The sequence below is a fragment of the Trichosurus vulpecula genome, chromosome 1 (genome assembly GCF_011100635.1).
Source record: "Trichosurus vulpecula isolate mTriVul1 chromosome 1, mTriVul1.pri, whole genome shotgun sequence".
NCBI lineage: Eukaryota > Metazoa > Chordata > Mammalia > Diprotodontia > Phalangeridae > Trichosurus > Trichosurus vulpecula.
Window position 1 is genome coordinate 91,063,274 of NC_050573.1, and position 27,124 is coordinate 91,090,397.

At 35.9% G+C, this 27,124-nt stretch overlaps 1 protein-coding gene across 6 annotated transcripts in view; it reads left to right on the forward strand.

Moving 5' to 3' along the window:
• Positions 1 to 27,124, forward strand: part of PTK2 (protein tyrosine kinase 2) — a 434,883-nt gene that overhangs the window by 243,794 nt on the left and 163,965 nt on the right. For all 6 annotated transcript variants that reach the window (XM_036741078.1, XM_036741072.1, XM_036741073.1 and 3 more), the window contains 5 exons: positions 5,073 to 5,213; positions 6,838 to 6,915; positions 9,783 to 9,890; positions 14,858 to 14,975; positions 22,061 to 22,091. In XM_036741078.1, the coding sequence (XP_036596973.1) occupies positions 5,073 to 5,213; positions 6,838 to 6,915; positions 9,783 to 9,890; positions 14,858 to 14,975; positions 22,061 to 22,091 (476 nt within the window). The remainder of the gene's footprint in view (positions 1 to 5,072; positions 5,214 to 6,837; positions 6,916 to 9,782; positions 9,891 to 14,857; positions 14,976 to 22,060; positions 22,092 to 27,124) is intronic.

Genomic DNA, 27,124 nt, shown 5'->3' on the forward strand with positions numbered 1-27,124 from the left:
CTTTATCTTCAGTCTCTCTCTAATTCTCTTCCTGACTGTGCTTCTGGCTCTCTAGCTTTGCCACCTTTATTCAGCCACCTTCTCTGCCTAGAACTTCCCTCAATACCTGGGTCCTTCTCACCCTGGAACATCACTTCACCTTTCTGACTCCCTTCTCCCAGTGGTGAATTCTTTCCAGTATCTCCTTTTTGGGGGGACCAGCCCAAGCCAACCTTACTTAATTCCCCTCCTGACTGTGCTTCTGACTCTCTGGACTTTGCCTTCATGACTCATGTAGGTACCTTCTCTTCCTCCCTCCTTTTCAGCTCCCTTTTTTGTGTTATCTTTCCTCATTAGAATTTAAGTTACTCGAAGGTGGAGAGAGTGTTTCTTTTTGCTTGTGTTTGTATCCTCAGTGCTTAGCCGGTGCCTGGCACATAGTAAACACTTAATAAATACTTCTTCCCTACTTGCCATTTGGACTGGCCATGCCACAGCTTAATTCGGTGTGCCATAGACAACTTAAACTAAGCATGTCCAGAACTGAACCCGTCATCTTTTCCTTACTTATGTATTACTATTGAGGACACAACCATTTTCCCAGTCCCCAGTTGGCAACCTAGGTGCCATGCTTGACTCCTCATTTCTCTCAAACCCTCCTCTACTTTCAAATATGTTGCCAAGTCTTGTCAATTCTGCTTTCGAAGCATCCTACCCTGTCTTCTCTGACTCTCTCCCCATCCTCATATGTGCCCTCATGACCTCACAGCTGGACTATTGTAATAGCCACCTAGCTGGTCTCTCTTCCTCAGTTCTCTCCCCACTGTGGTCCATCCTTCACTTAGCTGTCAGATAAGTATATCTTCCTAAAGTACAACTCTGACCATGTCATCCCCTTACTCAGTAATCTGCAGTGGCTTCTTGTCTCTAGGTTAAAATATATCATGATCTCTTTGTACATAGTTTTTTTGTATGTTGTCTCCCCCATTAGATTGTGAATTCCTTGAGGTCAGGGACTGTTTTTGCCTTTCTCTTTTTTCCCCCAACACTTTTCATAGTGTCCTTAGCAATCACTTAATAAATGCTTTTTGACTTAACTTATATTTAACTATTTAACATGTATCTGTTCATTCACTTTATGTTTATGCTGTATTTATTTATATATGAACTTATTTTGTTGCCCTCCTCTCCATTAAAACATCAGGTCTTTTCAAGTAGTATGTTTTCCTTCATTTTATTTGTTTCCTCAGTGCCTCATACAGTGCTTGTATCAAAATAATGCTGCTTAATAAATGCTTGTTGATGGAAGACTTACCAACTCCTATTTTAAAACCTTAGTAGCTGGGAGACTTGGACAAATCATGAAACCTTCTTAAAACTCAATTTCAAGTCTGTGAAAGAGAGATGATTCTTTCACTATGTATTTCCTTAGGGATTTTGTGAGGGGAACTGTGCTAGCTCTTAGAAGAGATTTGGGAGTAGGATAATACCTTGCCCTTACATCTATCTGTAGAAACCAGACAACACCACTGTAACAGTAATGTATGTAAGGCAGCATAAGGTAGGTTATGATTTTGGAAGGAATTCTCAGAAGTAAGAAGTCACTGAAATTTCTCGGTATCCAGGTGACTAAACCTGAAAAATATGTATCAATAAATAAAGACACGTACTACACAGTTGTCTTCTTAGCATATCTACAAGTATTACCTGTTTTGGTTTAAAAACTGTCACTGAAATGAAATTTTTCTCACCTTCACCTTGCTTCCATATGTACACTTTGTGCTAATTCATGAAATTTCTTCTGAAAATACCAGAGAATATGAGAAAAGTGTCAAGAAGAGAAAATTGCAGACGTGGGAGCTGTTATATCCAGTACTGCTCAAGAACTAAGATCCTTCTTATGCTTTATCTCACCTTATTTCTACCTTAAAATCTTCCTTGTCTTCCATTTCACTTTCATAGGTTCTACAGTGATTGCAGAATTTTATTACCATAGCTTGAATTTAAGTATTATATCTTATTTTCTAACAGAGACTGATAGTGTATATCATATGTTATCCATTTGTAAATTTTTTAACATATTTGTCAAACAAGTGACTACAGTTCTGTTATGCTAAAGTGGACAGAGTACTTATAAGGAAAGAATCTCAGATCTGGAAGGAACCAAGGGCATCATCTTTTATATAAACCTCCCTGCTCTATATAGTGATCTCTTCTACAACATCCCCAACAATAAGTTTTTATCCTGCTTTTCACTGAGCAGTTCTACTGTAGAGCTTACTTTCTCATTTAAAAGAAGTTTATGTATACCTCTAATAAATTGCCAGTATTTTTTCTCATAATAAATGGTGGGAAAGGGAGTTATTTTTCCTTATTTTACATTCTTTTGAAGTATTCCTCCAAGGATGTATACCTTTTCATTGACTGCCCCACTCCTTCCTTCCCCCCCATACCTGGTATCCTAGGTTCACTTCCCTTTTATAATCCCTTTTATAATTCCTTGAAGACTCAGGTCAAGTACCACTTCATGCAAGAAGCCTTCTTAGTCCTCCCAGTTACTCATGCCTTCCCATCCAAGGGTATCTGGTACTGGTTTTTATGTGTTTTGCATATACATATTTGTGTTGTCTCCCATTTTAGAATGCAAGCTCCCTGACCTCTTTTGCTCTTACCTTTGTATCCCTAGTACCTAGCAAAGTGCTTGGTAAATAACTGCTTGCCTGATCCTATCCCTTCGGTCTTCTCTAGCAGATAGCTGCCTCTGTCCTGTTGTCAATCTGTGCCTATTTGATGGCTCTTCCCTGTTTCCTAACAACTATTTTTTCCTTCCCCATACTCACAAATCCCTTACTTGATCCTGCCGTTTTTACTAACTAGCTGAATTCCCAGAGAAAGCCATCTACAATGAATACTTTCACTTTCTCCCTTCTTACTCTTCAGAACCCTCCACTATCTGGCTTCCAGACTCATCATTTGACTTAAACTGCTCTTTTCAAAGTGGTTTCCTGTTTGCCAGAAATGTGAACTTTTTTCAGTTGTCATCCTTGACCTATCTGTAACATTTGTCACTGTTGATCACTCTCTCCTCCCAGAAAATCTTTCTTCTCTAGGTTTTCATGACACTGTTCTCTCCTGCTTCTCCTACCCATGTGACCACTTCTTCTCAGTCTCCTTTGCTAGATCTTCATCCAGAAGATGCCTACTATCTGTGGGTATACCCAGAAGCTCAGTCCTGGCTCTTCTTTTTGGTCTGTACTGTCTCACTCAATGATTTAAACACTTCTTGGTTCAGTTATCATCCCTATGTAACTAATTCCCTGATCTATGTATCCAGTCTTAACGTCTGTCTGAGCTAAAGTCCCACATCAATTCATTAAAAATTTGTTAAATGCCCACTATGTGCCAGCCTTTGTGCTGAGCACTGGAAATACACATAAGAAAAAGAAAAATAGTCCCTGCCCTCAGAGAGGTTACAGTCTAATGAGAAAAGACAACAAAGAAAAGATGAAAATTGGGAGGCAGAATATACCAGGGGTAAATGGGCATGGGGCAGGGGAGAGGTATGATGTTCCATGCAGTTGAAACAAAGCAGAGCGGTTGATGAGTAGAGTAACCTGGAAGTTCTGAAATTTCAGTCTTCTATAAAGGAAGGCTTTGGGAGGAGTTTATTATTCCGTCCTTCAGTCAGAGAGGCAACTGAGGGAGTTCAGAAGGTATTGATTATTAAAAACTGAGTGAGTCAGCGTGGTATTGAGATTTCAGGTGATCACCTTATCTGGGAGAAGGCATGATAGTCTCCAGAGTGGACACCAAGCAGAGGTGCTGATGGAGAATTACTTCAAAGGCTTCATCCTTCCAGAAACTCAGGCTTCCAGTCAGAGTATTTTCCTAGTTTTCTCACTTACATTCACCCCACATAGCCAAATATGCTCGTTTCTACCCTCACAACACTTCTCATGTTTGTCCCCTTCTGTCTACTCACAGAGCCACCATATTTGTGGGGACCTTATCACCTATCACCTGGACTACCTATATTGAACTTAAGATTGGTCTCCTTGTCTCAAGTCTCTCCAATTCCTATCAGTCCTCCATAGAACTGCCCAAGTGATTTATCTAAATCACCATGACCCTTCCTTACTCGGTAAACTCCAGGGGCTCCCTATAGCCTCTAGGATCAAATACACAATTCCGTGTTTGGGTTTTAAAGACCTTCACAACCTGGCCCTTTCCTACTTTTCCATTCTTCTTTTATGCCTTACTCCCCTCTACATATTTTACAATCCAGAGACAAGGGCCCATTTATTCTTACTCTCTCCTAACACCATGTCTTTTCACTGATTTTCCCCTGTACTTGGAGTGTTCTTTCTCTTTTCTACTTCCTGACTTTCTTGGCCTCTTTCAAGACCCAGATTAAATTCTACCTTCTATAAGAGGCCTCTCCCAGTCTCCACTTCCTCACTCCCCCACTTATTGCCTTCCATCCAATATCTTCTGTCTATGCTCTCTATATCTTTTATGTATGGTGTTTTTTGCATGTGATTTCCTTCAATTAAAATGTGAGCTCCTTGAAGGTAGGAAACATGTTTTTGTATCCTTAGCACTTATCAGAGGGCCTAGCACATAATAAATGCTTTATAATTGTTTCTTTACTGACTAAATGCTTTATTGGTGAGGACCCAGGTCTCTCTTAGTGCAGGATCTTTACAACCAAACCAAAGTAAAGTTATTCACTATGTTAGAGCTACATTTTAAACCTAAAGTTTTAGCTAACAAATGATTTCTTATTTTAACGGCATCACTTTTTATTTGGAATTTGGAATCATAGATTCATAGAGCTTAAAGGGATGTATGTTAACATGTGAATGTTACTCTATAAACTGCCACCCTATTAGATTAGAAAGAGATGTGTATTAGTTGTTAGGTAGTCCAGGTCAAGATATACAATAGGCAGTTTGTGATGTTTGATTGGAGATGAGGAGAAAGACTATTAACAAGAGATATGTCGATACCTGCGGGCGTCCCCTGTATCTAATGGAATGGTGGTTTTTCGACGGTGCCTACATGAATTGCTTTTGTGTTATTTTGTCATGCAGGCCAAAACCCTCAGAAAACTGATACAGCAAACATTTCGTCAGTTTGCCAACCTTAATAGAGAAGAAAGTATTCTGAAATTTTTTGAGATTCTCTCTCCTGTGTACAGATTTGATAAAGAATGCTTCAAATGTGCTCTTGGGGTAAGTAATAAGGAATCAGCCAAGTGGACAGTCACATTACTGGGAAACCAGTTTCTGCTGTGTTCACAGTTATCCAGCCTCCTTAATTGCTTCCAGGAAAGCATGGTGTTCAGTGAAGCACCATTACAGCAGAGACTTTCTTCCATAGGAATGATATTGTTGCATATGTACTAATGGTGGCAATAGGTAGGGAGGAGATCCATTTAGACTTAGCTATTAGTTAGAAGGGCAGTTAGGTAGCACAATGGATAGAGTACCAGGCCAAGAGTCAGGAAAACTCATTGAATTCAAATCTAGCCTTAGACACTAGTTGTGTGACTCTGGGCAAGTCACTTAATCCTATTTGCCTCAGTTCCCTCATCTTTATAATGAGCTAGAGAAGGAAAGGGCAAAGTATTCCAGTATCTTTGCCAAGAAAACCCCAAATGGAGTCACAAAGAGTCAGACACAATTGAACAACAGAATAACTGTTAAACATTCCATTTCGATCTCTTACTTGGTGGAGCAATATTACAGTGTGGATTGTTAATTATTTATTATTGCTAAATTACATTGAAACAATATATATGGAGAGTGTCTATACTTTGATTTCTGATTGAAAAAGTTGCCTTGACTGTTTTTTTAACCTCAAAATGTATTGATTTTATTTATATGGATTAGGCAAAAAGGGGAAAGTTTTAGTGATACTGTCTGGATAAGAAATGAAACTATTTCATTTTTCATGAAATTTATGTGTTGACACCTCTCTTTTCATTTAACCATATGGTTTATTTGTTAATTTAACTATTTTCCTCAAAATCTCAACACATCCAAATTATAGTTTTTTAAAATAGAATTGTAAGAGTAAATATAAACATAGTTGATTAACAAGCTCAGCCAACTGCTTTTAAGAAACAAAGGTAGAAGTTACATAATCAAACCACTGAGAAAAAAGTATTAAGTTATCACTTAATTTGTGTCAAAATAGATATAGAACTTGTCTCAGAGTCCAAAAACCTTGGTTTAAAACACTACCTTTGACACATATTGTGTGCCATCTCAAAGTTCTAGGCAATTTTCTAAGGCTATGATTTCTATAACAGTTGCTAATGTGAACAGGAGAAGGAAATCTCCTCACCCTGCCTTCCCTATAACAATAAAATCATAGATCCAGACAGTACCAGAGCAAAACAAACAAAAAATTACCATAACTTATACACAGTGTTAAGTCACTGTTTTTCTTTGGAGAATTAAGAAGAATCTTAGGATTGTGTGAAGCTACATTGGATCATTGTGACTTATAGGACTTTTTATGATTTCAAATAAACCAGAAAGAGACCACTAGAGATCATCTTAATGAACCTCCTCATTTTATAGATGAAGAAGCTCAGGCTGTTTTAAACTAACTAAATTACTTAACAATATTCCATAAGTAGTGTGAGCTAGGATTAAACTAAAGTCCTTTGACTCCATCACTAGTGCTCATTCCACAGCACCACTTTGACCATTAACCTTGGTGAAATGTATGTAAATCTATGAACTATGAATTAAACTAGCCTTCTTCATGTCCTTTATTCATTTGTGCTTATGATCCTGTGCTTATTCTTCCCCCAACCTCCAATTTTCATCTATTCACCCCAAAAAGTCAAGTTGGATCATTTCCGTGGAACTGGCAATTGGCCCAGAAGAAGGCATCAGTTACCTTACGGACAAGGGCTCCAATGTAAGTCTCTCTCTATTGTTTTGTCACCATAACTTCCCATGCAAGGGTGCCCCATGCATTGTCAATTCAACACTCCTCAAAGGCGAATGAATACTTTAATCTTTGAATCAAAGGAAGAAAAACTAGGTCATTCTTAATAGAAGCTGTAATTCTGCCATTGATTCTTGTCATGGAAAGGTTTCTGGTATAGTGAGATGGAAATAAAGAACCTTTGGAGACTCACTGAAATTCCTTAGTTGCAGTGTGAACGCGATGATTCTTTTCATGCATTATTTTTTATGACGTAGTCAGGTTAGTTATATTTTCTGTAAATGAATTAAATTCCATTATGATTAATATTTACTTAACATTTATAGTTTATAAATAATAAACTCTCTCCTCCAACAGCTGACCTAGGAAAGACAGGTATTGTGTCTGTATTTTACAGATAAGAAAAGTGAATTCACAGAGACCATTCAATTTTACCAAAGTCACAGGGCTATTTAATAGTGATGCTGGAACCTAGAACTCTAGTCCTCTGATTTCATGTCCAAACTTGGCTGCCATATATACTGCACATAATTATGGCATCGCAGTATTTTTATTTCATACTTTGAAGCAATTTTTCTTAACTACAAGTATGTTAGGGATATAATTTTTGCAGTAGATCAAGAAATATATAATTTATTATTTGGCATGTTCATTCTGATGTTATCAAGTGCTTACTCTATACAAAACTGAACAGTAGGGAGATATAAACACATGACATGGTCCCTATCCTTTAGGAGATTTTATCTAATTTTAATAGAAATTGCACTATTATTAAAATATAAGTTAGTAGGTCTGTGAAGAAGAAATCACTTGTAAATAAGAGAAGGAAGAGGATAGCATGTGCTCTCAGTCCTTAATAAATGAAGCCATTTTGCCATTAGCCACCTATTCTGTGACAGCCAGGAGAACTATATAAATCACTCCCTGACCCAAATATTGTAGTTAAGTTCTAGTATAACAGTTTACCCTTGTGAGTAGTATACCCTTTATACATTAACAGTGACTAATCCTGATTGTTTAGACAATTTAGTTGGTTTAAAAGGTATTCTGGAATCTTAACATAGAAATGTGGTTAATTTTTATAGTCTCTCCTCTTATGAGCCGATATAACATTCTGTACTTTTCCTGTAGTGATATTTTTATACCCTCTCTTTTATTATAGCCATTTGTAAACTAATTTTTTTCCATGTGAGATTATAAACTCTTTAACGACTCAACCTAGTTGTTACTTGTCTTCATACACAGCACAACATCATATAGATGCTCAATACATAATTTTTAGTGAATCAAAATGATAGAAGTATTATATGTATATTTATTTCTTTGGACCTATTAGGGTAAAAATGTTCTTTGTTTCATAGTATCAAAAGTTCATAGAAAGTACCATATATAATATATATAAAACCCTTCCAGATATGGGTGGTCAGAGTGTTCATTCAAAAAGATTAATGAGATCCTTACTTTCTCTCTCTAGTCTTTACTACCGCCTGACGAACTACCACTTTGTCAGTCCTGATATCCTGGGATTTTTTGCCTTCATTTTCCTATATTCAATTAAGGGAGCTTATAATGTGGTGGAAATAATATCCTAATTCCCACACACTCGTGCAGATTAGGCTAGTTTTTTTTTCTTTAAATGGTATTGAAACCATCTTTAAGATTTGATTGACTCAGGAAACTAAAGGCCCTGGCTTTCGAAATCACTTCCTGGTCACCTAAGTACAAAGTATCCATAAGGTGCTCTCTGATGCTTGGCTTTTGGACCATAGTGGGTAATAACTTAGGCAGGGAAGCTTTGTTCAGTTGAATAAATTCAGAGTGTTCTTAATGCATATCCTGGTTAAATATTCTCCTGATATGGCTAAATTTCCTTTTATTAACTGTTAAAAAAAAAGATTCATTTCAGAGGCGTTTCCTAGTTTTGGCTCAGGGTACATTGAATTGATTCAAGGGTCTTGCATCAGTAGAAATGGGAATAGGAATCCCGGCTTTTAATGGTGATCCCTATGATTCCTACACGTTCAGTACTTTAGCAGTATCAAGAATTTCACCCCACCTCCACTTTGTCCATTATTTGCCTTCTATTCTTTATGTGTATGACAGTAGGTACAAATCTCCTTGTCTCCATTTTATCACAAGGAGGACCCACAACCATTATTGTGTTTGGAATCTGACTTTTCCTAAGGCATTTCAGTTTAGGGAAGATGAACAAGTGATGGCAAATGAAAGAGACATTAGTAGATGTTCCCCTCTAAAACCATTCACCTTAAAGTACTCTGACTGTTATTTCAGTTAATCCTGTCATTAAGTACTAATATTTAAATAATATATACTGTTATTGGAGGTATTTAAATATTAAGGATTAATATTAGTTTAGCATAACATTTTATGCAACTCATTTTAATAGTTTGACTATTAATACTAAATGACATTTAGTGTCATTAATACTATGTGTTTTGGGTAAAGGAAAGTCAGTTATTTTACTTTAATTCCCAGGGCAGATGGAATCAGCATCAAAGCCATTTATTCTGCTAAGTGTTAAGTGACTTGTCTTTTTAAGAATGGTTCTCTATGCAGGGGATAACACTGAATTTTTAAATCTCAGTTTTTCATTTGCTAAGGCATCATTGTGATAAGAGAAAGACAGTATATCAACAAATGGCAAGAAATGAAATAAATTCTGGTTAGTGTGGTGGCCAGAAGAACAAGAGGGCAAATCACTCTCTTCCCAGTTTTTTAAATCAACATCAAAAGAAGTTAATCGAGCCAGGATATGTTTTGGTGAAGCAACGTGCTAGGTGTGTATAAAGGCATTTAGAAAGTCTCTACCTTTACAGCCTACACATCTTGCAGACTTCAATCAAGTTCAGACCATTCAGTATTCAAACAGTGATGATAAAGACAGAAAAGGAATGCTGCAACTCAAAATAGCAGGAGCACCTGAGGTAAGAGACTATGCATGACCAATAAGAATAAAGTAATAAATGATTCAGTTATGGAGCAAGGAAAGAGCTTTGACAGGCATCATTATTAGAGATTAATGGTATTTGAAATAATAGACTTAGGGATTATACTTAAGCTAACAATAGTGATAGTATCATGACTCACATTTATGTAGCCCTTTTCTATCATATAAGATTTCCTTTATAACAACCACAAGTATTACTATTATTCCCATTTCACATTTGAGGAAACTGAAGCCCCTAAAGATTGTGATTTGCCACAATCACAGAGCTAGTTAAGTGTTAGAACCTAAAAAGAAACTTGCTAGAATGCCAACTTCAGGACTCATCATCGCCTACCTGTTAAGTATACCACAGTCCCAAATGTAAAGACTGTTGTTGCCTACTCAGTTTCCAGTCTCTTGGACTACGAATGCCCCTTATGAAACTCAAAAAAATTCATAGATTTCCCAGCATCATAGTAATTATATTATTAAATATCAACTGCTTTAAAAAATGCGTGATGGAAGAAAGGTACTATGAAATTCAGTGACAGAAGATGAGGGTATAATTTTAGTTAAATATTTAGATGTATTCATTGAAACAAAAGACATTAACAATATTAATGTGAAATTACATATGTATTTGTATGTTGTTATGAACATACAATTATAGAAAGAGAAGAGAATTTGTGATTGTTATCTTTTTATTCATTAATTCTTTTTATCTATGCATTTTAAAGCTAGAACATTAGAAGGCTAGATGCAAGACTTATTTCTTTATTTCAGTTTTATTACTGTCAAAATGGTTTCTTAGTTCAGAGCAGTGAGACATAGGTTGTGTAGTTCTAGAGTTGGAAAAGACCTCAGAGTCCAACACCTAAGGAGACCAAGGCACAAGGAAGTTACAGGATTTGGACAAGATCCTACAAGTAGTACACAAGACCACATATACTAAAATATGTATATAGTGCCAGTTTTTTTTTTTAAAAAGGACTCTATCCCCAGTCTACTGGTTGCTGATTGATTGTAAACAGATGCCAGACCAGTGATACATTCAGGATATAACTGGTGATCCTTCCCATCCAGACATGTGATCACTAACAATGTTCACCCTAGACATTAACTAAATGTTAGAGGCCTTTTTAAATTTACCATGTCAAGTTAGTGTTTAATTCCTGTTGTTCCTTAAATTAAGTTTAAGAATTTCAGAAGTAGTGTTAATTTTTAGGAGACCTATACTCAATAACGATTAAAATGTCTTATGACAGAATAAGATCATAAAGGAACTATAGAAATCATCAATACCAAATTTACTCTCAGTTCAACAAATGTTTACAAATTATTACTAGAGGCACTGACAGTGCAGGATAAAGACAGAATTGTCACTGTTCTGAAGGAAGAGCTTCCATTCTGCTCTGTACTCAGTGTCGTATATGTAGATAAGCTGCTACAAAGTAATTTGAAAGGGAGGAGAGCATGAGACTTGAAGGAAAATAAAAGTTATGAAAGACTAGGAGGAAGTAGAACATAAGCAGGAGCAATTCTGGGAGGGTACAAAGTGCAAAATGTAGACAAAATTAGTGAGGAAATGCTTCCTTTAAAAATGCTAGTTAGACGACTAAAATATGGAGAATACATATGATTACTTGATACATAAAATTTAACTGTGTAAGAAGAATTAATTGCTAATTAAAATACTCCATACTTTTTAGTACAAATGCAAAATCTTCAAATATTTGCTACAGATACTAAATCTGTTTTCCTTTTGATGTAAGGCTCTTTACCTCTTTTAGTATTAATCACTTTCCATTGATTACTCCAAAATTTTTAGAAGGATACAAGAAAAATGATTAATTAGGTAACAATTAAAGGAGAGTTTGTGTTTGAAAAATCTTATTTATGTGTTTGAAAATCTTATTCAAATTACATTTTACACTTATTTTTGAAAACCATTTAAAGTTTTCATATCATCTTAGATAACTTTTAAGTTGAAATAAATCAGTAGGCAGCCTATCACTATTGATCAGGTTATAACTTAGATGAAAACAAATCTGAACGAGGAACTATGGATAAAACCTTGAAAAAAATCATCTTCACTCTTTGCTGCCAGTTAGTTCTCCTCTTAGTCTCTGTGTCCTATCTCATCTTCCAACTGAAACTTTTTTTCAAAGTTGCCAGTGATCTCTTAATTGCTAAGTCTTGTAGTCTTTTGTCACCCATCCTTCTTGATTTCTGCCATATTTTACAATGCTGTCTCTCTACCTTTCATGAATCAGCTGTCCTCTGGTTTTTTATGACACTTTTCATAACACAGTCTTGGTTCTTCTCTAATCTATCTCCTCTTTCTCAGTCCCCTTTGTTGGATCATCATCCGTATCATGTCACTCAACTATATTACCCAAGCCTTTGTTCTCTGGGTCCTCTTTCCTCTTTACCTCCTCTCTTAGTGACTTCAAAAACTATCTTGAGTTCAGTCATGGGTTCTCCAGGTAGGTGAATCCTATGCTCACGTATCTAGGTTAAATTTCTCCTGTACTCCATACCTACCCCAAAAACTGTTGACCGTGCATTTCAAATTGGATGTGCCAGATATATATAAAACCCACCTTGTCCAAAACAGAACTCATTATCCCCCTCCCCACTTCTGAAAATCTCCCTTATTCTGGGCACCCATATTCTTCCATTATCTCTGGTTCTGTGACTTTGGCTTCATCTTCAGTTCCCTATTCTCTCTTCCCACATATCCAGGGAGCTGCCAAACCTTGCTCTTTTGGCCTCTACAACTCTCTTATGTCTGACCCCTTCTCTCTACTCATTCAGCCACCTCCTTGCACGAGGCCCTCATCACATCTCACCTGAACTGTTGCAGTGATCTCCTACTTAATTGCTGTGCTCCAAGTCTCTGCTGTCTCTAATCTGTCCTTTACCCAGATACCAAAGTGGCTCCTTAAGAAGAGATCTGACCATATCACTCCTCTGCTTAGTTAACTCCTGTGGCTCTTTATTTCCTCTATGATAAAATATAAACTCCTCTATCTGTCTGTCTTTTAAAGCCCTTCATAACTTGGCCCAACTCTATATTTCCATCTTCTGTATACATAGCTCCTCATCTGGCACTGTATGATCCAGCCAAACTAGCCTTCTCTATGTTCTTCTGAACTCCATCACTCAGCTCCATGTACACTGCCTTCTCTTCCCTGCCTCTTCCTTGCCTATAGTCCTTCTTACCCTCTGCCTCATAGCATCTCTCACCTTTTTCCAGACCCAGCTCAGGCACTATCTTCTCCATTAAGTCCCCCAATTGCTGGTACCCTCCCTCCCTAGTGACCTCGTGTTTAAGAAAGTACACGTGCTTGCGCGCGCGCACACGCGCACACAATCTCCTCCAATAGAATTTAAGCTCTTTGACAGCAGACATAGTTTCATTTTTGTTTGTATCTTTAGTACTTAGCAGAGAGACTGACTCATTATAGATACTTAGTAAATACTTGTTAATTAATTCTTTGACTTCAGTTCCTTTCATAATTTCAAAATGCATCATTATTGTCTTAAAGATAGTGAATATCTAGAAAAGGAAGACTTGAACACACCATCATTGCTTCTTCAGGAACAGGTCATGCCAGGCAACCTTTATTTCCTTTTTTGACAAAGGTTACTAATTTGGTAGATTTGGAGGATTCTGTAGTTTGCCTGAAATGATGCTGTCTTTGTAGAAAAGATGGAGCAGTGTGGACATTAGATGGTTTCAGGACAGATTGAATGAAGAGAACCAAAGAGTATCTTTTAATGATTCATGTAATGGATAAACATTAGGAGGCAGAGACTGTAGGCTTGAAATGAAGAAAAATTTCTTAATACAAACTATCCCAAAATAGTGTGAGCTGCTTCAAGAGGTTCTAGGTTCCCCTCAACTTGATGTCTTAAATTTTGATAGCTAGATGACTACATGTCACAGGCATGGAGGACATCCTTGTTCAATTTAGTTTGGATTAGATGTCTACTTGTAACTCTAAGATTCTGCAAATAATAACTTCTGTGCCTTTAAATAGAACTTTCAGATGGTGATACTTATCTGGATTGAATAAAGAAGTTGAATTCAGGGGTGAGCAGGGGGCAAAATTAATTCCCAAGAGGCCAGCTAGGTGGTACAGTAGATATAGTACCAGTCCTAGAGTCAGGAATACTCCTCTTTCTGAGTTCAAATCTGGCCTCAGACACTTAGTGGCTGTGTGATGCTGGGCAAGTCACTTAACTCTGTTTGCCCCAGTTTCCTCATCTGGAAAATGAGCTGAAGAATGAGATGGCAAACCACTCCAGTTTCTGCCAGGAAAACCCCTAATGGGGTCATGAACAGTCAGACATGACTGAAATGACTGAACAACAGCAACAATCCCCAAGATGATTGTATCATATGATCATAGAGTTAGAGCTAGCAGGACTCTTAGAGATCATCCAGAACAGCCAGCCCCCTTACTTTATACACAAGTAAATTGAGGCCAAACATTCTAAGTGATTTACATAAGGCCACAAAGATAATGACAGTGGCAAGAGGTGAGCTTAGATCATATAACTTCAAAGCCAGTGTATATTTTGTTGCACAGTATCACACTTGCCTTTTTCCAAATTGTTTGAATTTTTTTTTTCAAATTCAGAACTTTTAGCTTTTAATTTATTGTTTTTTCTTTATACTTTTTACATTCTGGCTGAGAAAAAGATTTTTCTGCCATTTATTCCAAGAGGTGGCTCTATATTTAAACAAATGAGTTTTTATTTTATTTCTTCTCTTACTACATATTCAGGGATTGTGTACTTAAATGTCATACTTCATTTTCATTCACATTTTCTAATATGTTATGTTCGGCCCCTGCTTCTATTCTGTTTTTGAATTTATACTGAATTCTGATGTCACAGCACAGCTGTTCCTTTGAGTATGGCTGACAACAATAATGTCTCTTTTCTCCCTTTTAGCCTCTCACAGTGACAGCCCCATCTTTAACCATTGCGGAGAATATGGCTGACTTAATAGATGGATATTGCCGACTAGTTAATGGAGCTACACAATCTTTTATCATTAGACCCCAGAAAGGTACAGTGCCATATCTGTTTTGTTACTTATTGTTCTGTGCTTTAATTATACTAGCAGATTTGCAGTAGACTTTAGAATTTCTAAAAGATAAGTCTAGGCAATGTACAAAATATGGAAGCCATAGTTCAGCTTAGCTTTAGCCAGTATTCTTTATCTAAGAAGGATATACAAATACATGAGACATAAGAGGAAGATTTGAGGAGGTGTTAAAGTTATGAAGAAAATAATTTTTTATTCTACTTAGTAAATAAAGGTTTAATGAGTGAATATATAATATGTGAACTGAGAAATAACTCATAGTTCTTACTCTTTTTTCAGAGAGCTCTATGTTTCGATGTACCAATTTAATACATTTTCTGTAATGTTATTAATTAATGTGTATGTACAGGTCTATATTTAAAACTTTTATTATAGCTAGAACTACGGTCATTGGCTAATTTAATTTTAAAATGAACGTTCTTTTCTAGGATTTTGGATTGTTTTAAGAAAAGTGCTTCATTCACTACAGAGCACTATAGAAATGGGAGTTAATATTGTTCTCATTTTACCCCTAAGGATTTAATAAACATTTACATTATTTTTCTCCTGACAATATTTAAGGACACCAAAGAATAATGTATAGAATTTCATATATGAAGATGGCTCATAGGTACTTCTTCCTTTTCACTCCCACCTGCAACTATATTTCCAGTCCTCGGTCAACTGTCTCATGTCCATCTGTATATGATGACCTTAGCAGTTCCCTTTATATTATTCCCAGCTTCATTCACACATTCCTGCTCTTTGTTCCCTTTTCTGACTCCTTTATGGCTTTAGGACAAAATACAAATTCCTGTTTGGCATGTAAAGTTTTCCACAGTCTGGCTCCAGCCTATTTTTTCAGACAGATTTCCCATTACCCTTGCTGCTCTTTGAATTCCAGCTAACTTGGCCGGCTAGCTGTTCACTATACATAACATTACATCTGCCTCCATGCCTTTGCACATTATCCCTCATTCCTGAAACACTCTTCCTTCTCAACTTCATTTCTTAGCTTTCTTCAAGATTAGAGTGTTCCTTCCTCTAATTTCTCCCAGTTTATAATTCCTTGTTTAAAAAAATTAACTTTGTTTTATACACACAAACACATGTTTACATGTCTGCCTGTATGTGTGTATATAGGTATAAACACAAATATATCATATGTTGTGTATTTAACTGTGTATGTGTCATATTCCTCCAGGAAATGGTAGGTATGGAGTGGGCAGGGGCTAGTTGTATAACTCTGTACTCTTTGAGCATACTGTGGACAAGATTTTCTTTTGAAAGAAAAAAACCCAGCATGTAGCTTGAAAAAATATATGTATATGTGTAGATGTGTATGTATACACATATATATACACATACATAACATAAATGTACATGTACACATACAAACATACATACAGAATATTTTCACATTCATTATCTCATTTGTCTCATAATAACCCCCTTAAAAAACTAGCATAAGTATACTTCTGGCTGCTAGTTCTAAAACATGGCACCTCCTCTCAAACCACTATCCTGCTAACCACAGTGCCTTGCAAGTAATAGATGCTCTCTTTACTAATTGATCTTCTCATTTCATAGATGAGGTAACTGCAGATGAAAGAGGTTACGTGCCCACGGTTTCATACTTAGTAAGGAATAGAGTCCAAATGAGACCAGAAAGGCTTATCTACTACTGTGGGCTTTAATCAAATATATTGAGCCTTCTAGAAAAAAAAGTACTTTGTAAATTGAACCTTCAGAATGATATGAAATTAGTTGAGTAGTCCATTGCATGGAATAGTGTCAAGAGCATTGAACTTGGAATCAAACCACCTCAGTCTACTTACAGCAGTGCTAACTAGCCTTGTGACCTTGGGCAGCAGCTTCCCTTCTGAGTCCTAGTTCCTGCCTCTGTAAATTAGGGAGAAAAACATCAGTCCTGCCTATTTTTCTTAATCTGCTATAAGGATCACATGAGATTACCTGAAGGTCTGGAATCAAAGGAAAAGGAAAAGTAGTTTGTAAATGATAAGTTCTTCTCTGTATTTAGTGGATGCTTAACAAAGTTCATTATATCAGTATATCCATATTCTGCTAAGCAAGCACTAAAGGCTAATAAAAAGGACATAAGGTGTTTACTGTTAAATTGGAGGAGAGTAAACTAAAATACAGAAAAGAGTAGGAAAATGCAAGAAAAATATAACAAAATAGTATAAAAATCATTGTCAAACAACTGTGGACAATGAAATATATTAGAGCTTAGGTATATTTAAAAGGTATATTATCAGCACTGCATGGGATTGGTTAGTAAATGGTTCGTTTTCTCCATATATTTTACATAATCAGTGTTTAATTCTTCTATTGACTTTCCTACCACCTTATGTATTGGTTGTCAAGTAGCTGAAAGACAGCAATTTGATGTCTTTCTAGATCCTGACCCTGTAATCTTTTTTCTCTTCAACCTTAGGTTAGCCATGAGAAAATTCTTTTTTAAGCCAAATATTCACCAACCGCTCCTGCCTCCAGATAAGATGCTAATTCTGAGAGGATATTAATGTGGTTTGACTGTCATCTGGTCATAAAAATGATAACTTTCTATTCACAGCATGGATGGTGCTTGTCTGAAGGCAGTTTTTCAGCTCCTCCAGAGGCTATGTCATTATAGTATATTACAAATACATAAATACCACTGTAAGCATTGGCCAGTAATACTTACTGAGTGATGAGGGCTTTGTGGTATGATGGAAGTAGTACTGGAAATGAAGTCAGGAGACATCTGAGTTTAAGTCTTGGCTCCAACACGTGCTAGCTCTGAGACTGGTCACTTACCCTCTCTGAGCATCAGTTTCTTCATCTGTAAAAAGGGAATAATTGGGCTGTTGTGAAGAAAGTTGTTTGTAAACCTTGAAATACTATGGAAATAAGGTTTGGTATCTTTGACAATATATAGTATATGAAATACTGCAATGGATGCTGTTAAGCATTGTAGCCATTTTTAAAAAAAAATTTGTATCGATATCTTTTGACATCACTTATATTTGCAGTGTTTCCCTCTCCCCTTCAGCTCTGAGGGAACCATCCCTCATCATAAAGAACTAAAAGAGAGGGGAGAAACACTTCACCAAAACTAAGCAACATATCAGAAATGTCTGAAGTTCTATGCATGTCCCACATACATGCCCTCTCTGCAAAGAAGGTGGGGGAGATGCCTTCTCATACCTCTTAGTGTAACCTTGATTGTGATATTTGCACAGTATTCATTCTTGATAGTTTTGTTCTTTTTATTTTCTCCATTTACTTGCAGTCCTTTAGTATATTGTTCTTGTTCCATTTACTTTATTTTCAGTCATTTTATATGTTTTCCCGTTCATCAAATACATTGTGTCTTATAGCACCATAATATTTCATTGCATTCATGTACCACAGCATGTTTAGTCACTCCACAATTGTTGGACATCTATTTTGTTTTATTATTTGCTACTACAAAGAGTGACATTGCAGATGTTTTTATGTCGATGTGACCCTTGTTTTTGTCTTTGACCTTCTTGGAATATATTCCTAGCAATGGAATTGCTGGATCAAAAGAATATGAACATTTTAGTCCCTTTCTTAGGATAATTGCAACTTGCTTTTCCTAATGTTTGAATCAATTCACAGATATACTAGAAATGGATTACTCTGCCTAACCTTACACAGTTACTCTGTTAAGAATCTCCTTACCCCTGATGACTGAGTACATTACAGATTCTTTTTAGGCAGCTTCAACTAGGGCCCTCACTGAAGAAAGGCAGCCCTTTTATTCCTCCCTGATTTCATCATACTCCCCAAGCAAACTATTCCTAACCTTCTCTTTTGTCCCGTATACCTTGTGTTTAAATAGTTGTTTTCCTACTGTATTCCCCATTAGAATGTGAGCTCCTCGAAAGCAAGGACTGTCTTTTACCTTCTTTGTATTTCTAACACTTACCACAATGCCTGCAACATAGTAGTCACTTAATAAATATTTGTTAACTGACTGACCCTTCTTTAGCATAATATGCCCTTCTCTTCATTCCTAGCCAAGGACTTTGCCTCTTATTTTATTGAGAGAAGTGAGACTATTTGACATCAGCTCCTTCTTCTCTCATTCTCTTTATCTCAGAACCCTTTTACACAATCTCCTACTTTCTTCTCCTTTGCTTCACACTCTGACAAAGTAGGGTCCATCTCCTTGTTAAGGTTTCCTAAGAAATCTTTTCAACCTTATTGTTCATAACTCCTCATCTCACACTCTGAGGTCCAGCCAAAATGTCCTTTCTGTTCTCATTAACATCTTAGTTGAGTCAGCAAACATTTATGAAATACATGCCATTGTGCTGAATTCTAAAGATGCAAAGTATGGCAAAAACAGCCCCTGCCATTAAGGAGGTTGCATTCTAATGGGAAGATAGCATGTAAAGAACTAGGTGCATATAAGCCATAGAGAAAGTAAATGAAAAGCACTCTTAAAGGAGAAGGAATTAACAGGGAAAAAGATTGGAAAAGGCATTTTGCAGAAGTTAGGATTTGAACTGAATCTTGAATGAAGCCAGGAGAATCATGACTTCCCTTTTAGATGTGTTATATTTGAAATGCCCACTGGATGAAGAGTTTGAGATATCCAGAGGACTATGTTTGGTGTGAGACTAGCTGTAGAGCTGGAGAAATTAAAACACACACACACACACACACACACACACACACACACACACACAATTAGTGAGCATGAGCATGACATGGATGAAGATCCAGCAAAGGAGATAATTGTAGTTGGACAAAGAGCAGCAAATATTGACAGCTTTTTCAAGAAATTTGGCTGAGAAAGAGAAAAGAGGTATGTAATGATAGCTTGTGAGGATGATAGCAACTAACGAAAGTTTTTTTAAGACTAGAGAGACTTGACCATGTTTGAAGGCAATAGAGGAGGAACTAATACATAGAGAGAAGGTAAAGATTAGAAAGAAAAAAGTGAAGAAAAAGATTGAATCTTGCTGGAAAAGATGGCAGAGGTTGGCTTGTTAGCATTATAACTGTTAATAATAGGTTTGATCATTTTTAAAATTTTCTTTTTAAACAAGCATCTATTAGGTATCTACTATGTGCCAAGCACTGCATCACATGCCAGGGGTAGAAAGACAAAACTGAAATGGTTACTACTCTAAAGGTCCTTAATTCCCATCGGGTTAGATAACTTATACATATATACAAAATTTACATGCAGAATTCAAGCTAGTTTAAGGAACAGTGGCATTTACAACTGGGAGAATCAGGAAAGGTTTTTACTGAAGGCAATGGTTGATCTAAATCTTGAAGGAAATGAGAGATTCTGTGAGACAGAGTACATTCCAGGGATTAGGAAGAGGCATGAAAATGGAAAATTGCATGCCATGTATAAGAAGGCCAATGTGGTTGGACCATAAAATGTGGGAAAGGGGCGATAAAGCTGAGAGTGCAGATAGTAGCCAGGTTGTGAAGGATTTTAAAAGCCAAACAGTGGAGTTTATGTTTTGCCCTAAAGGCATTGGAGGACCCCTGGAGTTTATTGAGTAGGAGAATGCCAGTACCATTTGTGCTTTCAGAAAATCCCTTTGGCCTCTTTGTGAAGGGCTAGATTGAGTGTGAAGTGACTTGAATCAGGCAGAGCAATTAACTGGAATGTGGAGCATTAGGATGCCTTTAGCCTAACTGATACAAGCAAACATATTTTGATTAAATGACTTATGAACTCTTTTAAAATAGTATAATCATTACTGTCATTTTTTAAAGTTCAGTGATAAGATACTTATCCTTTTTTTTCCACCCATTTGATGAATGTTTGAATTCTTCCAGTGTGTAAGACACTGTGCAGATCCCCTGCAGTAATCTGTTATTGAGGAAGGAATCTAGGGATGACACTTGTATAGAAATAAATCATCTTTCTGTTGTCAATAGTATATGAGCAATCCCTACTTCAAGGCATCTTGCCAGTTAGTGCATATGATACCATTATACTTCCTAGTAGAATCCATGCTACCTGGATACTGCTTGTTACGTGTATTCGCATTGACTGTTGTTTCAAAAAACAATTCCCTATATACGTTTTGACAGTATCTGTCTTAAGTGAGAAAGGTACATTGGTAAGTTATTAATATTAGTAAATTCCATTATTTTATTGTTTTTATTCTGTGGTTGAAAGTTTATTCCATTGGCCAGGATTTTTTTGTGACTGACATATCAATTAGTGGTATTCTTAGATTTCTGCTTCCGTATAAGTAAATTATTTTATCAAATCACGTTTGAGTTATACACCCAAATGATTGCCAGTATATAATCTCAGCAATATTATACCTGTTTTTGCAATCCAACATAGCTAGATTATTTGTTCTTCATCTAATTTACTTACCTAGTACAATCTGGATTAGAAGGATCACTGAATATGATTGCAAACATTAAGCTGATTTTCTCCAGAAGATGCCTTTCATATTTTAAAACAGACTCAAATTTAGAAGGAAAACTGGGGTTTTTGCAATATTTGCTTCATAGAGTTGCTGTGAGGAAAATATTTTATAAATAGTAAATTGCCAAATAAATGTTAATTATAGAAATAGAACTTGTGTGTAATCAGTTATAATAATGTTTCTTTGCTTCATCCCTTTGAATCAAGTGATGCTTTCAAAGTAGTATGAGTCTAGACAGTTAAAATTAAATTTAGAGCTGAAAGTTAAATATAAAACTTGGAAAGCCTAAAGTAAGTAAATGTAATAAGCAAGAAGTTTTTAGTAGTGGTCTTGCTGGATACTATATATAATATATATATGTATATATATATATATATATATATATTATCTGTATTATATATATATACATACACATACATACATATACATATGTATATATACACACACATATATATACTATATATGTGTGTGTATGTGTGTCTATATATATACAGCTTACACTACCTTGTAGCACTGTGGGCACTAAAAGTTGATCTTTATCTGAAAAAAAATGTATTAAAAAGCTAATCTCACCTACTTATCTCTTTTCTGTTATTTGTTTCTTTGTTTTTGTTTTTGCAGAAGGTGAACGAGCCTTACCATCCATACCAAAGTAAGTACTATTTCACTCAATTATTATTTATGGTTTTTCAGGGTCTATAATTGGCCTCAAAATGATTGACTAAAACTTTTTTTTAATCCCTTCAAGTTGAACAAACTGAAACCATCATGTCCAAAATGGAATTCGTATTCTTCCTCCCAACCCACTCATCTCCTAAACTTCCCTATTTCTAGGAAGAGGGTATAATTCATCCTTCCACTTGCCAAGGTTTACAATGTTAGAGCAATCTTCAGCTATCTGCTATCCCTTATTTCCCTTTTCTGTTCTGCTTGGCAAGTCTTTTCATTTTCAACTCTACAATGTCTGTCACATTCATACCTTCCCCCAGACCTCAACCTGACTTATTCAGCTATGACCTTAGCTCAGAATTTCATTTACTTCTTTCCTAGACTATTGCAAAAACCATGGCATTGATTTTCTTGTTTGCAGTCTTTTCCACTGTAGACAGCTGCCAGAGTAAAATACAGTTTGGACCACAATACTCTATTCAACAATCATTGGCTTTATATAATATCCATTCATATGAAATTTTGTGGTCCACTAAGACCTCCAAATCTTTTTAAAACGTCTGTTTTCTAGCTATGACTTGTCCATCTTATAATTTTGAAGTTGATATTTTTAACACAAATGTAAGACTTTAGATTTATCTTTGTTAAATTTTTATCTTATTCAGTTTGGCCCAGTAACATCTGAAAATTTGATAAGTATAACTTCCCTGCCTTGGTACAAGTCATTCAAAAAAATATTAAATAATATGGAGCACCCTGCATGTTGGTGATTACATGCCTGTAAACCCTGCTACTGAGAGAGGCTGAGGCTGATGGAATGCTTAAGCTTGGAAGTTTTTACCTTTATTAGGTCTAAAGCTGAGTTTGTATTCACACAAAGAGCAGTACCAATATAGTGAACATGAGGGAGTGTGAGGCTAGCAAGCTGCCAAAGGAGGAGGAGATTCACCCCAGGTTGGAAACAGAACAGGTCAAAGCTTCTATGCCAGCCACAGTTACATCTGGCCTGGAAATAGCCAGTGAACTTTGATCTTGGGCAGTATCAAGAGACTTAATCTCCAAATAAATAACCAAGTGAATGTGCAAACAAGTGAATACACAGAATAGAGGCAAGCATGAATCAGTAAGGTATTCCTCCGGAGACATTTCAAGTTGACATTAAACCATTAATTCTTTAGATACAACCGTTGTTTGAGTTCCAAATCTACCCAGTTATATTATCATCTGGTCCACAAAAATTTCATGCGATTTTGTCAAATGTTTTCCTAAAATCTAGGTAAACTATGTCTACAGTATTTCCCACATCTAATACTACAGTGACCTTGACCATGAGGGGAGTATGATTGTTCTGTTATGACCTGTTCTTCGTGAAAGCATACTAGTTGCATACATCACTTCGTTTTCTAGATGTTGACTGATAATGTGTTCTTTAATTTTTCCAGAAGTTGAAATTAAGCTCACTGACCTCTAGTCTTTAGGAAAATCAGGTCATTTGCTCTCTCTAATCCTGTAGTACTTCCCTATCTCCCCAATTTTTCAAGTATTACAGTGATTCTACAATCATATTTGAAAGTTCTTTCAGCACTCTAGTTTATATACTGTAGTTCACTTAGGCAGGTGAAGTGATTACACCAAAGGCAGCTAGATGCTCTCTTTTTTTCTCTTAATTTTTTAAATTTTTTTTTAAAAAATAATTTTATTGATAACTTTTTTTAATAATATTCGAATTTTTCCCAGTATTATTCCACCTTCTCCAACAGAATCATCTCATATAACAATAGTATATTTTAAAGAAAAAAATCCAGCAAAACTGATTAATACATGGGAAAAGTCTGAAAATAGGTACAATTATCCACACTCATGTTCCACCCACCTGTGCAAAGGAATGGTGTGGGACTGCGTTCTTAGAAGTCTTCCTGCTGTTTGTAATTTTGCAGCATTTACTTTTGATTGTTTTGTGGTTCTTTCCATTTACATTGTTGTAGTCATTGTATATGTTGCTTTCTTGGCTTTACTCTGCATCATTTACTGTAAATCTTACCATGTGTCTCTGTATTCATCATATTTGTCATTTCTCACAGCCCAGTAATGTTCCATTAGTTCATGTTCCACAATTTTTTTTAGCCATTCCCCAATCCATAGGCATCCACTTTGTTTCCAATTCTTTACTGTCACAAAAAGTGCTGCCGTAAGTATTTTGACATATAAACATCTTACTCACTTTATATAATTCCAGATTGCTTTCCAAAAGAGTAATTAATACTGATTCACAGCTCTACCAACATCATACCAGTGTGGCTACCTTTTCATGCTCTCCAGCACTGACTTTTCCAATCTTTTGTAGTATTTGCTAATATATATGGTGTGAAGTGAAACCTCTGGATTATTTTGATTTGCATTTCTCTTATTATTAGTGACTTTGAGAATTCTTTCATATGACTAATGGTTTGTCACCTTTGTTTTTAAAGAACTTTTTGTTCCTATCTTTTGACCACTTACCTGTTAGGGAAAGACTTTTGGTCATAACTACATTTCTATCTACATATAGATATAGATATCTGTTAGTTATTGATCTAGATTAAAATTTTAATATAATTCTTTTTCTCATTCAATTGCTTCTCTTCGTATCCTAGATGAGTTAGTTTTGTAAAGATTTTTAGTTTCATGTAACCAAAGTGTTATCTGTTTTATCTTTTAACAATTGCTTCTATTATTTGTTTGCTGAAAAATAAATCTCCTACCCAGAGCAGTGAAAGTAGGTAGATGTTTTCTTATCTTTTATTTCCTACCTGGATGCATTACTTTGGACTTCTTCATCATATTCCCAGGAATCTATTCATCCTGCAAGTTCACATCAGCCCTAGTATGATGGGGGGTGGAGCAGAGAGCTCCTTTCAAAATCTTTCTTTAGGGAAGACACCAAGTCCAGCCATATCCTCGTTTCCCACCTGGCTGTACTCCTCTGAACTCACCCATTCACCCCTTTTCAGTTTCTTTTTGTGTGTTGTCTTCCCTAATAAATTGTAAACTCCTTGAGAGAGGGACTTTGCTTTTCATATTTGTATCCCTAGCTATTATTAGCACAGTGCCTAGGACATAATAGGTGTTTAATAAATGTTTATTCACTGACTGACTTTATCTTTATCAACCCAAGTTCATTACTTATTAGCCATTTTATCCATGTTATCCTTGTTAACCTTTTTTTTTTCAAAGACCATTCTCTTTGGGAGAGAAAGCAAAGATGTCATGTGAATTGAATGGTTCTGCGTTTGGTCATCGATTTTCATTTTCTTCTCTCCTTGAAAGTTATCCCTATCTTTTTTTGACCATCTGATTTCTCCAAAGACACTCTTTGTTAGCTGTGGCTTTGCGCAGGAATAGCTTCGACTCATTTTAAACTTTGGAGTTCCCAACACGGTTCCTTTGGACAGTGTTTGTTTTAATTTCTTTTTTTCATCTTCTGTTAGCTGTCTTTTCTTCCCTGTTCAGTATATTTGCTTTTAAAATCTGAAGCATTTGATGAGTTTACTTTTCATTTTCATCTGTTTTACATAGATCCCCATTTGTTTCTCACTAACATGTATTACTTTTATCTTAGAATTTAATTCTTACTTCTTCACATCCCTCCTAGTATAATTTTCTCTAGAGAACTTTAGGCCATAGGATTCTGTCTTTGAAACCTCTCAAATCTGATTTTCCTAATTCTAGCATGCCTATCAGACTATGCCCAACTTTCTTCTCCATCTCTATCTCAAACTCTAAGATGAAATATTATAAGACTGCATTCTCTCTTATAAGATTTCCATTATTTCCACCCATATAACCAGTTATTCTTTCTTTGTGAGAATGAAATCTCTCTAGATGGTTCTTCCATTTTTCTTAGAGATAAAATTAGGTTGATGGCAGTAAGAATGGAAAGGAATGATCCTTTGTACATATTTTACATGTACTTGGTTAGGAATATGTTCTCTTTCTGAAAGAATGTAAGAGCCTTGAAGTTAGGCAGTCTTATTTTTGCTTTTGTATCCTTGGTGCTTGTGAAAATACCTGTAATGTGGTGGGTGTTATATAATCAGTCATGTTGATTGAAGCTAAAATGTAGAACCGATCTAACTTAGTAATTTGAAGTCAGTTTATGGAGTGTTAAAAGTCAAAGCACTTTCTAAGTATAAACAACTAGGCAGTTGTTTAGAGAATTAACAAAAATATGAAAGTTAACAAGACAAAACAGATTTTAGGGCAAAGGTGGTAATCTCAATTTTAGAAATGTTAAGGTGCGACCTAAACATATAAGTAGAGATTAGGCCATCTGAAATATACAAGTTGAGTTGATAGTAGTTCTTGGGGCTCAAGATAAAACATTTGTGAATAATCTGAGTGTTCTAGATTGTTGAAGCCATAAGAGTAAATGAGATCACTCTTATGAATAGAGAGAATTAAGAAAAGAACCTAAGATAGCTTTTTGAGGAAAGTCCACATTAAGTGGGCCACAGAGAAAGCAGAAAGCTAGCAAGCTAGATGAGTGTATTCACAAAGAATTCAAAGTAGGATGGATTTTCCTGAATGAAGTTGTTGTCCAGCTATGTCAGATATTACACAGAGAAATTAAAGTAGAACTGTGGCTGGTGGGACCTCTTAAAAGAGTATTTTTATCCAAGAGGCAAACAGTCCAGATCATAAGTTGTGGAGTGTGACCCCAGGAAAAGGTAGCAAGTAAAGACTGTTCTTTATAGAAGTTTGTGTCTGTCTCTTGTGTCTTCTCTTCTATGGCAGCAGTCAAGGCAAGTTTTTTTTTTCAGGCAAACTTATCTGTAACAAAGGTTATCAATACCTTATTGAACTTGCTCAGTAAGGTTTCATAAACTATCTGAAATTTCAAGGGTCTTTAAAGAATAGATAGAGATGGGTACCTGTGACTAGAGAGGGAGGGTATTGGAGATATGGGAGATAAATACAGCTTTTTTTGAAAGAGGTACTGAAAGAAGAGAATTACAGCAACATTGGGGGTCATGTAGC